The following is a 12673-nucleotide window of genomic DNA, read 5'->3' on the forward strand; positions in this document are numbered from 1 at the left end:
CTAGCTCTTACTAACAAGTAGAATTTTAAAAACAAAATATTTGTTAAATACAAAATATTTTCCACAACTTTGGTTACTGACATTTAAATGTGCTCTCCAACATTATGCCCACTTCTCCTATACTAATCCTTACATATAGGCAAGTCCCCACTTCTTTGCATTAAGGTTATTTACAATGGAACTGAAGTACCAGACCACTGGTATTTTAAACTTCCCTCTCAAATACCCAGAGAATGAAAATATATAGGATACTAACAAATCACAAAAATATCCAAAGACTAAGCAGAAATCATTTTTATATGAATTTTTATATTATGAAATTTTAAAACCACTGTACATTCTCCCATAAAACTTCCCATTATTCCTTACCATTTAAGTATACAATTTACTCTTAACTAGTCTCATTAATGTAAAGGGGGAGTAGGAGAAGTAAAACTTTATTAAGAAATAACCAAGTGCTCAGGGCATTTTAGTACTCATAACAGTAACAGGAGCATAATTATCAAAAGTTAACTATGGCCACTAGTTCTCATTACTGACAACTGAACTTTCATTATGCCCATTTGTCGGCTGAGGAGACAGAAGCAAAAATTTGCCTATAGGCACACAGAGATTCCACTGCCTGAATTTATGATTGTGAATCTGTAAGATGTTCTGGGAATTTACCTCAAAACCAGTAAGATGTTGTGTTATCAGGCCTGATTCAGGTGAAACAGAGAATACAGACATCCTTAGTTTTATTGTGCTTCACAAATGTTCTGTTTTTTACAAATTAAAGGCAAGACTGTCATCCACTGGACAAAAAGTTAAAAATTTATTGCAAAACTGAAAAACTTAATTATGGTGATCTGAAATGCAACCTGAAGTCTCTCCAAGATATACCTGTATTTCCATTACATTGCAAAGAAAAACCTGCATTACTTTAAGAAGCAAAACAATCTGTGATGAGTCCTGAGTAGGTTGCCACAAGATAGGACAGGCAATTTGAGAAGCTTTTCCACTCTTTCTCAGTGATATTTTCAGAAAGCCCTCACTATTATATTTGAAATTGTTTGTTAGAAAATAATCTGATACATGTACATTGTAATAAGCAAAATCGTAAGACAGATGCCAAGACTCCTGGCCCCTAGTGTACACACACCTTCTGTTATTCAATCAAACACTTATTTAGGCACGGCTGTGAAGGGACACTGTAATACAATAAAGGTCCCAGAGATTATACAATACTATTTATGGAAGAGTTAAAACAAGGAAGTGATCAGATAAGTCAGACCTAATCACACAAGCCCTTGAAAAGCAGTTTCCTCTGGCTGGTCCCAGAAGAAGTTAGAGATTCGGTGTATGAGGATTTAATGTGCTGTTGCTGGCTGGTAGATGGAGAAGGCCAAGTGGCCAAGAATGTGTATGGGCTCTAGGTCTGAGACAGACTCTTGGCTGACAGCAAGCAAGGGAATTTGGGACCTCATTCTTACAACCAAGAGGAACTGGATTCTGTCAGAATTCTGAATGAGCTTGAAGAAGTTTTTCTCAAAATGAGAATTTAATTCAGCTAAAACTTTATTTTTAACCTTGTGATGTCCTGAACAGAGAAGCCAGCAACACAGTGCCTGGATTTCTGACCTGCAAAGTTGTGAGCTAATAAATGAGTGTTGTTTTAAGCCACTAAATCTGTAGTAATTTATTTTGCCGAAATAGGAAACTAATACATACTTAAGTACAAATATAAAAACATACTCCATGGCTAAGCACAAGTACTTTTTCAACTGCTTTGCCTTCTTTAAGAATACCTACATTTTATTTCAAAAACATGAGAGGGACAAAAATCAGAAGTGAGAACATTTACATTAACAGTAATTTTTAGAAATTTTCATCAAGAAATGAGACCTTACCATATGCCAGATCTTATTATTTTAAGTGCTCTATATGCATTAACTTATTTAATCCTCCAAATGATGCTATAAAATAGACATTATCATAATCACCATTTTACAGAGAAATTAAATTATGCTTCAAATCTCTGCCTTCCACTTCTTTGATCAGCCAGAGAAAACTAGCCCCCTTTAAAGAAAGGACTCATGTGATTAGGTGAGAGCCACCTTGATATCACTGTATTAAAATAGGATATCCTGAAGCCAGAATGATATAAAATATTAATAAATTGAAGTTAAGATGAATAAAATATTTACAAGGTTTCAAAGTACCTCCCCACAAAATACCACCTTAATCAAATAATCAAAATGAACATTATCAAAAATGAGATAAAATTAAATCTTGTAATACCTGCCAGGAGACAAAGAGAACACTGCATCATTTCTGTGATATTCCTGTCAGATACATAACCCAAATCTAATCAGGAAGAAACACAGATGAATCAAACTTTAGGGAGAATCTACATACGAAACAACTAGCCTATAACCTTCAAAGGTTTTAAGATCATGAAAATCAAAGACTGAGGAACTGTTCCAGATTAAAGTTCAAGAGACATGACAACTAATTGCAAAATATGATTCTGAACTGGATTCTTTTGCTAAATCTGATGTATACAGGTCTGTCCAGAAGGTATCCAGCCATGTAATAGCAAAAAGAGACATTTATTGAAGCAGGTACTTGATACAAGAAACACTATACATAGGAAATGATGCCTCTTCAAATAGGCACCTTGGGACCTCACACAGTTCTCCCAATCGCCCCGTCATTTCTTCCTGAATCTCCCAGCTGTCCCGTCATTTTTCCCTGAATCTCATCGACAATTTGAAATCTCTTCCCTTTCAAAGGTGATTTTAGTTTTGGGAAAAGTCAGAAGTTGCAGGTTGTCAAATCTGGGCTGTAGTGGGGGCTGAGTCACCTGGATGTTTCACCAAAAAATTCTGCATGAGATGTGATGCATGAGTGGGTGTATTGTCATGATGAAGCAGCCAATCACCAGTTGCCCATAGCTACAGCCTTCTGAATTATCTGAATAGTACCATTTCCATGGAGAAATGTTCAAGCTAAATGCAAAATTGATGCAAATTTGTTCCTCTAGTCACTTAAGTCATTTTGAATGCAATGACTACACAGTATACATGCTCACTCAGCAGCATCTACAGGGGGGGCCCACTGACTAGTACAGTGAAGCTCTCATTGTTCACACATGAATATTACAGTCTGCTCTCCTCAGCTGCCAGGTTACATCTGCATCATGCAAACCACTCTCATTATATTAAAAATGGCTGGACTTTTTCTGGGAAGACCTTATATTATTGGAACAACTGGACAATCTTGAGTAGGGTGTGAGTATCAGATTGTAGCAATAAACCAATTTTCTAATTTATTTTTTTTAAAGCTAGTATTCTTTTTTTTTAAAGATTTTATTTATTCATTTTTAGAGAGGGAAGGGAGGGAGAAAGAGAGAGAGAGAGAGAAACATCAATGAGCGGTTGCTGGGGTCATGGCCTGCAATCCAGGTATGTACCCTGACTGGGAATTGAACCTGCGACACTTTGGTTCGCAACCCGTGCTCAATCCACTGAGATACGCCAGCCAGGGCTTAAATTTTCTAATTTCAAAGGGTGTACTGTAGTTATGTAGGCAATGTCTTTGTAGAAAATTGCACGCTAAAGATTCAGGGGTGATGGGGCATTGGTCACAAACTTACTCTCAAATATTTTGGGAAAAAAGAGGAAAAGTTCTTTTTACTATATTTGCAATTTTTTTTGAATATTAAAATTGCTTCTAAAATTTTAAAATAAATTTTAAAAGCATCCAACATTTTCACTATTTTGAAAATACCATACCTAATAACTAGAGGAAATTATTAATATGTCAGTACCACTGAATGTGGTTGTGATGTAAAAGAATTCTTAATTATCAACGTCATTAATAAAGGCATCCTCTGCAGGCCTAACTAGGAAAGCTGTCTTAAATACCACTTTCTGCTTATGTCATATTTAAAGACTGTGTGACCTGTCAGATATGCCAGAGGTACATTTAACATGGATGAATATCACAAATAAAATGTTGAGCAAAAGTAGATAGATTAAAAAAATGCACACTGTATGTTTACATTTACAGATAGTTCAAAAACAAGCAAAACTAATCTTTTATATTATAAGAATAGTAATGACTTCTGAGGAGCTTCAAACACAAGCAACTAATCTTTTATTTTTTAAGTAAGAATTATGATTACTTCTAGGGAGGAAAGAAGAGGCAGAAATTGGAAGCATGGAGTAGGCTCCTGAGACGCTGGTAATTTACTACTGCTTGACCTGGATTATATTTACACAAATGGTTTTGCTTTGTGATACATATTTATGGTTTCTGTGCTCTTCTTTATGTGTGTGGTATACTTTAATCAAATAGTTAAGAAAAAAGAAAAGGAAAACAAAGCTCACTAGATTATTTCTCCTTTACTCTACAGTAAGTAAAGACCCCACCTCTCCCTGAAGTACCCTTAACCAAAGAGTAACTCTTCTCTGTGAAAAAGTCATTCTCATGCATAAAGAAATCAGTACAGTATATAAAAGGGTGCTAAAGAACACCCATTTATCCAGCCATCTGGATTGTCAGAGTTGTCAGGCCAACTCTGACAATCGATGGGGTGATATCTCTTCTGCCAGATCACCCTCAAACTTCATATGACTTTAATATCTGATACAAACTTACAACAGGTATTATCAGTCTCCATACTTAGGCTCTGGTTCATGTTCTTGCAGTTAGTAAAATCTCAACCTATTTTTAAGCCCATGACCTTTTTGCTCAGCAGAAGGAAGCAAACTAAAAGTAACTGATCCCCCACAGGTTATCAGGCATTTTACCTGTGTTCCTTTCTTTTTACTTCACAATATATCTACTTAACAGAAGAGAAAAATCACATTCAAAAAGGTTAGGTAATTTGGCCAGCTCACAGAGCTGGTAAAGGAAGAAGTTTCTTCATCTGTAAAATCAGGATTCATGATGGTACTTTCCTTCATGGGGCTGTTGTAAGAATTAATTGAACTAATAAAAGTAAAAAAGTTTACAACAGTGTCCAGCATACAGTAAGTACTCAGTAAGGGCTGGCTTTTATTTAAGAGGTAGCATAGTATAATGCTTATGAACATATGCTATGGAGGCAGACACCAAGATTCTTTATCCACAAGCTTCTATAATCTTTTTCATTTCAGTTCTCAGAAAGCATTTTTTCCTATCATACAATCAGTCCCAGGGTAAACATGCAAAAATAACTAGTATGTACAGAAACACTTTAGTGTATACTGTCTTTATGAATCCACTGATAGCTGAAGGACAAATCTGCAAGTATTTCAGAACAATCTTTCTTTCCCTCATTAAAAATATTGTTTTAAAAAAATACATGAAAGAATTTGAGATCTGAGAATGTCATGATACCATCTGAACTAGCCAGAGATTACCTTGGGTTAGTCAGATGTACATGAGAAAGCTAAGTTATGCGTGAGGCATCAGAAGTCTATCTGCACTTTATGGAGCTTCTCTGTGCCAGCTCCTTTGCTGCCCTGCTGCCTAGTGCCCTCACCTACTCTTCTAACATCCAAGAGCCCATCTACCTAGCCCCATGCTCAAAAAATGAGTGCAAAACTTCTATTCCCCAGGAAATGCTGGGTCCTGGCTATAAAAAGCAGCTGAATTATTTAATTAACTCACCAAATAGCAGTGATCCTCATAGGAACTATTTGTATTTTAAAAGGAGAATATTTATTCAAATGACAGTGTTATCAGTAATATCACCTAATATCTTTACAGATATTCTTTATAAGCACTTTAATGTAGAGCATTTCTTTTACACTCATAAAAATCATGTGAGGTATATATTCTTAGTCCCACTTCAGAAATGAGGAAACAAAAGTACAGAAAATTAAATATCATACCCTACATGACACCACTGGTAAGCAGTAGAGCTAAGGTATTTCAATATAAGTCCTCCGCTCATTCTACCATATAAACACTTCAGTTATTTGGCATTTTGTTATTAGTCACTATGTCACTAGCCACTACCACTAGCCACACAGTCAAACAAATCAACAACAACAAACAGGCATCAGAAACTTGGAATTGTACTCTAAAAGACTGCTAAGCTTTAACTAAGCAATTCATTTTACTGAGTAATTCCTAAGAAAATTATGATATTGGGAGTAAAAGTTTGAAATACAATAAATATAATGTGTGACAGATGTTTAAAAATATGCAAACTATAATTTAGAAAATAAATTATTCTATGGATGGCATTTATGAGTATAAAGAATAACTTCTTTAATTAAACTTTTTAAAAATTATAATTACTATTTCTTAGGAATAATATATGTAATGTCAGAAAAGACAAACCTAAATGAATTCTCAGAGTATTACTTTAATTCTTCCTATCTTGTGCTACCTTCAGAACTAGCATCCAAAAAATAAGCCTTAAAGAAATACCAATTCCAAAAGCAAATTTAAAAGCACATAGAAAAGATGACTGAAAAAGAATCTTTGGCAGGTGATTTATTAAATTTTCAAAAAATATGCCACTTGCAAACTTTGAAATAAGTAACACTATCCATTTGAAGGAAAAAAATAAACTATATTTTTATTCTCCTGTGTTCTACATATGGAGGAAATAAGAACACTTATTTTTGCTCCAATGGTTAAAGATCATTTTTTAAATTTACTAGTATTACTAATAGTAATAAAGCCTTAGACCATACTTCAAGCTTCAAGTTTATGAATATGATGTAGTAACAAGAAAAGCTGTAATCTTATCCCTAAAAAGAAATCATTCCTCAGTGAAATCCAAAGGACTTTATAAAATATAATTATTTAAACATATATTTTTTCCTTTTACATTTTTTTTCTAGAAATAGTTTCCATAAATAATTCTTCCTTCTTGTATAATCTAGTTTTAAATGGCTGCCATCACAGATTCCCACCGATTTCAAGGACATCAGTGCTACAGAGCGGAAATTGCAAGTTATTTCCTAGGACAGACAGTGGATGACCACTTGCTCCCAATTCCATCTCACCCAAGGACAGCTCTCTCCTCTCCATAAGCCCCTCTTCTGTCATTTCCCTTGGGCACCAGGGATCCAATACATTCAAATCTGGAGAGATGTTAGTGATTGGCTTGAATTACAACACCTTGTCATTTCTTTGTTCCTTACCCATGAGATGCTTGAATCTACATCTAAATCAGAAGAGGCCTAAAATCTGAAACTTCTGAAAGGTACTAAATGTGAACATAAGTTTTAGATGGTTATCTTCTCCTAATACTGTCTCAAACACACACTGAATCATTCTCAGTAATACTTCAGAGAAAAAAGAAAAAGAGCAAAGCAAATGTGCCAATTAGAATCTGTTACTTTAAAAGTAACTGTTTTCCAAGAGGGTGAGAATCAGGGGAGGGAATTGGGGACAGCTGGGGTGGGGGGCAGTGGTGGGGGGAAAAGCAGACAACTGTACTTGAATGAATAAATAAATAGACAAAAGTAACTGTTTTCCAGCCTTAGATATGTTACTACTTGCTGTTATATGGAGAAATCTTAAGTATTAATTGAAGGTTTCTAAAAGGAAAGCCAGACTTTCTTGCCTCCTTTCTTTCTTATTGCCACAATTAAAATTAAAAAGTTAAAAAAAATTAAAGTAAACATAGGATCTGGCACAAATAATGCCCCTTTTTACTACAAAATCTTTTATTACAATATCATAAGCATGTAATTCTATAACATAATAATATCACACTCAAGCACACCATATGACATTTTAAGTGAAATGTTCAAATTAAAACTAAAAATTATTACACCTACATTATTACCCTACCAACCACACTCAAGCAGGCCTTACTTCTGCTGGACCCTCTATATTTTCCAAACTGCCTATGAAATATAAACAGCTTTTCTAATGTTTAAAAATACTTAAGTAAATTTTCTATAAATTATAAAAGTAATATATTTTATAGACTAGTAACTTAAGGCTAATGGCTAATGAAAGACCTATAATTAAAGCTTCTGACCACTTTCAAGTTCATCTAGATTCCAGACTGCTATCACTATATACATACAACCTGAAAGATATTTCTTACAAAGAATTATCAAGAGATGTAAAATTGCTGAAGTTTTTACACCTTTGTATTACTCTTTATTTTGATTTTCACAGAGTTCTACCTTTTCTGCAAATAGGGAAAAAAGGAGAAAGGTGGGAGGGAACACTCCAAAGGACAATTGAAAAGACCTAACTAAAGATAATGGAAGTTTTCTAATCAGGTCAAAATTTGTACTAACCTACAGATTTCTTTTTATGGTGTATTAGCCTCAAAGGGCCAAATCAAAATTTCACAGAATAAATTTTCAATTTCCAACCTATCACACACACCATTTCTTCATGGAAAAATTTTAAAAGGCATACTTTTCTTTACAACAAAATGCTCACTCACCAGATGACTGAGCTCTTTCAAATCCCGACAGACAGTGTAGAAAACTCCAAGAAGAATATTAATGTAAGCAGCATAGAAATCAGCCGAATATTCTGGAGGATGATCATGGGATAGGATCTTCTGAAGGTTCCCTGTTCCCAGGACACAAACATAGAATGATTATTACAGCACCCTACTTAAATCTTCCAGCATTTACAACAAAGGTTTAAAATAGCAATAATTAAAGAGTAATAAAACTATTACGATAAAAAAGTAATGCGCCCTGGCTAGCGTAGCTCAGTGGATTGAGCGCGGGCTGGGAACCGAAGTGTCCCAGGTTCGATTCTCAGCCAGGGTACATTCCTGGGTTGCAGGCCATAAACCCCAGCAACCGCACATTGATGTTTCTTTTTCTTTCTTTCTCCCTCTCCCTCTCCCTCTCCCCCTCCCTCCCTCTCCCTCTCTCTCTCTCTCTCTCCCTCTCCCCCCCTCTCTCTCTCCCCCTCTCCCTCCCTCCCTTCCCTCTCTAAAAATAAATAAATAAAATCTTTAAAAAAATAAAAAATAAAAAAAGTAATGCAAATCTTGAAACTGAGATAAAACAATTCTAAATCTAATGTTTAAAAAATTGTTAAATGTTGCTTGAGACAAATATTAAACAATGATATCTAAAGAAAATTTCAAGAATCTTATTACTGGCAAAATCAATATCAGAGACAAAAAAGTAATACATCCTATTTTATTTTTCTGCCTATTAAGGATAGCAACTTGTGAAAACAGAAGGGGCACTAAAACTAGGAGTACTACTACTAAACTAAAAAATGCTCATTTTTTTGTAAAACTATTTATAAAAGAATTTTGTAAAAATGTTTTTTGTAAAAGAATTCATAAATATTTTAATGACAATCACCATACTTACTTTGTCATTCCCCTTTTAATAAGCCATTTTCTTCCTACAACTTTGGTATCTTAACTCTATATCTCTTCTATCTTAAAGTCTTTATATAGTATCATACATTTAGAGTCCTAAACTTGTATTTATTAATTTTTAATATTTATTGCTTTTAGAGAGAGTGGGGGAGAGAAACATCAATGTAAGAGAGCACCCGGACCAGGGACTAAATCTACAATGTAGCCATGTGCCCCGACTGGGGATAGAATCTGCAACCGTTCGGTGGTGAGATGATGTTCCAATGAACTGAACCAAACTTGTATTTAATCCTGCTAGAAATATTATAGAAGTGCAGTTAAAATTAAAAAGAAACAACCACCTATTATTCAAAATTTCCCAGATACAGTAATGAATCAATTCCTTATTGCAATCCCCTCTGACTTCTTGGTGCAATGGTCATTTTTAACTTAAATTTATTGGGGTGACATTGGTTAATAAAATTATATAGGTTTCAGGTGTACAATCCTTCAATACATTATCTGTATACTGCACTGTGTGTTTACCACCCCACGCAATGGTTTCTTTACATTTCTCAATTAAGAGCTCTTTGAATTTGACTGATACTTTAAACATAGTTCCACAGGGTTCAAGACTTTTGCATACTTCCAAGTAAAAACTCTTATAGAATGTTCTGATCATGTCAATTCCCTTTTGTTTAATGTTCCAAATAAGTGAGCATTTTTACCATGGTTAGTATGCCATCTACCAATAGCTCCTCACTTTAACCACTGTCTTATTCTCTTGTTCCTTAAAATAAGTTGGATATAGGTGCAAGATCAAACAATATATGTGGGCTAACAATAGCTATTCATGAACAGAAATTTAGAAAAAGCTATATTCAGGGAATCTTTTAAACAAGGTAGTGATTTAAAAAAAAGACTATAACTTGATTTACATTTCTATGTCACAGCTACTATAAAAAATACACAGAGGACAAAGCTTGACTTTGAAGTCTATGTGTTTTTATATTCTAGTAACAAAATGTAAATCTAATGTCAATAAGATTTTTCAGCTATGCATGGGAAAATATGATACACAGATAATTTCCAAAGATGCCTTAAAACTTGGAGGTAAGTGTATTTTCTAATACAAGTCACCAAATAACTGGATAGATGAAAGGAGGGATAGGCTAAGTGGTCAAACAGATGAACATACACAGGCAAAAAAGATGGTGTATGGATGCATGGATGAGGAAATTTGGAGAAGAGTTAAGTCTCCAGCACAGACTACACTCCTGAGTTCCTCCTGAACATCTCTATCTAGCTATCCCTTACTGGTGACCTTCAGTGCCACGTGTGAAAGTTGATTAGATGTTACCACTGGCCCATTTCAATCCTGATGCAAGTCTTGTAAGAATCAGAAATCTTACTGTGTTGCTACAGAAGTAATGAGCTGCTCAGTTATAGGCTACAGACAAAGTCTGAGACTACAACTTAGCATAAGCCATGTCAGCTCTAATAGTCTAGGACTATTCACACTTATTTAAAAAATACCCCATCTCTAACAGGAAACTAAAAACAGTGCACTAACTGGTAGTAAATAACAGGAAGAAAAAAAACATTTGATTGGTCTTCTGGTGTCTTAAAATTTAATTTTTTTTAAATTTTAATCATTCAAATACAGTTTTCTCCTTTTTACTCCCAATCCAGTTCCCCCTCCCACTTCCCTCCTATTACCACCCTCCCCTTAGTTTATGACCATGTGTCCTTTAAATTTGTTCCTGTGAACCCTTCCCACTGTCCCCTTAAATTCCCTCTACTCTCTTCTGTGGGCACTGTCAGCCTGGCCTCTATTTCAGTGTCTTTGGTTATATTTTGTTTCTTTGTTTTGTTATTTAGGTTCCTGTTAAAGGTGATGGTGTCTTAAAATTTCGCTATCAAATTACCATTTCTAACTTGGAGAGGAACTTCTGTTTCCAGTCATGAGGATGGAAGAGGATCCAGAAATTCTATCCTATAATAAACAACTAAAAACTGGACAAAATACAGAAAACTACTACTTTCAGACTCCAAACAATAGGCAGTAAAGGGCTGGGATATGTGAGAAAAGGGAAACAAATGAGATGAGTCCCACCATCAGGCAGGCTTTCTAACTACAGATAATTTTAGAGTTCCAAAAGAAGTACATTAATCTCACTGAGTTAAAGAGACAGAGCTGAGAGTATAGGGAGCTAAGGTAGCTAGAATTTGTGGAGCACAGAACATAACAGAGCTATGTAAGAAAGAGCTCCAAAGATCTGCAGAGGTTCCCCTTGAGTCTTGGTTGAATACCAATGTGTATATGAACAGAGTAAACCCCCCTAAGGGGAAAAACAATTATTGGAGAGTTGTAACTCAAACAGTTCCCAGAGTTCACACATGTAAACCATTCATGTCGTCGCCAGTCAAAATTGAGAAACTGCTGAATACATGGAGCTGAGGTCCCAGAAGGGCTACATCTTAGAAGTGGAGCTACAATTAGCCATGGAATAAAGGCTAGATTCTATCTCCAAAAAAAGCTTAAAAAATAGTCCTGAAAGGGTCAAATATATAGCTTCAACTAATTTAAACGCTTACCAGGAAAAAGTCCAACATGCAAAAACAAAAACCACAATGTCATACAATCAAAAATTGCTAACCACATGAAAAAGCATACTGGACACCCATAATGGAGAAAAAATAGTCAAAAAAGAAATATGCAAAATGAAAGAGGTAATAGAATTAGTAGACAAGAGCATTAAAACAACTATTACAAATACGCTCAAGGATATAAAGGAAAACAAAAGTATAATGAGATCTGAAATGAAAAACTCCACTGGATGGGATTAACTGCAGATCATATACAAAAAACAGTGAACTTTTAAAGATATAGAAACAAAAACTATCCCAAATAAAACACAGGAAAAAAAGTATTTAAAATTTAAAAAAATAGAGATTTAGTGGGACAATATCAAGTGGTCTAACATACATATAATACAGTCTCAGAAAAAAGGGAAGTGGTACTTAAATTTTTGAAGAAATAATAGCTGAAAATTTTCCAAAATTTACGAAACTTTACATTTGTGTATCTAAGAAGCTCAACAAATCCCAAATAGAATAAACAAGATTTTTCTTACCATTTTATTTCTTTAAAGCCCAAATAATAAAGTATCATAGGATTTATAATAAATGTAGAAGTAAAATGTAGGGCAACAACTGCACAAAGGTGGTAAGGTAGATAATTACAAGTCACTGAGATTTTCATATTATTATTAGGGCATAACTTATCCTAACTGTTACAATAACTAAACCAAAAACCTGATCAAGGGCATTATAATTCACTTGAAGAAAAGAAAAATGTACTTCCAAAAGATGAGCAATCTTCAT

The 12673-nt window shown here is 34.5% G+C and overlaps 1 protein-coding gene across 4 annotated transcripts in view; it reads right to left on the bottom strand.

The window, feature by feature from the left end:
* The window catches only part of ORC5 (origin recognition complex subunit 5), a 96323-nt gene that overhangs the window by 56865 nt on the left and 26785 nt on the right, over nt 1-12673 (bottom strand). For all 4 annotated transcript variants that reach the window (XM_028525630.2, XM_036010735.1, XM_036010734.1 and 1 more), the window contains one exon: nt 8399-8529. In XM_028525630.2, the coding sequence (XP_028381431.1) occupies nt 8399-8529 (131 nt within the window). The remainder of the gene's footprint in view (nt 1-8398; nt 8530-12673) is intronic.

Source organism: Phyllostomus discolor, chromosome 10, assembly GCF_004126475.2.
Source record: "Phyllostomus discolor isolate MPI-MPIP mPhyDis1 chromosome 10, mPhyDis1.pri.v3, whole genome shotgun sequence".
NCBI classification, from domain to species: Eukaryota; Metazoa; Chordata; class Mammalia; order Chiroptera; family Phyllostomidae; genus Phyllostomus; species Phyllostomus discolor.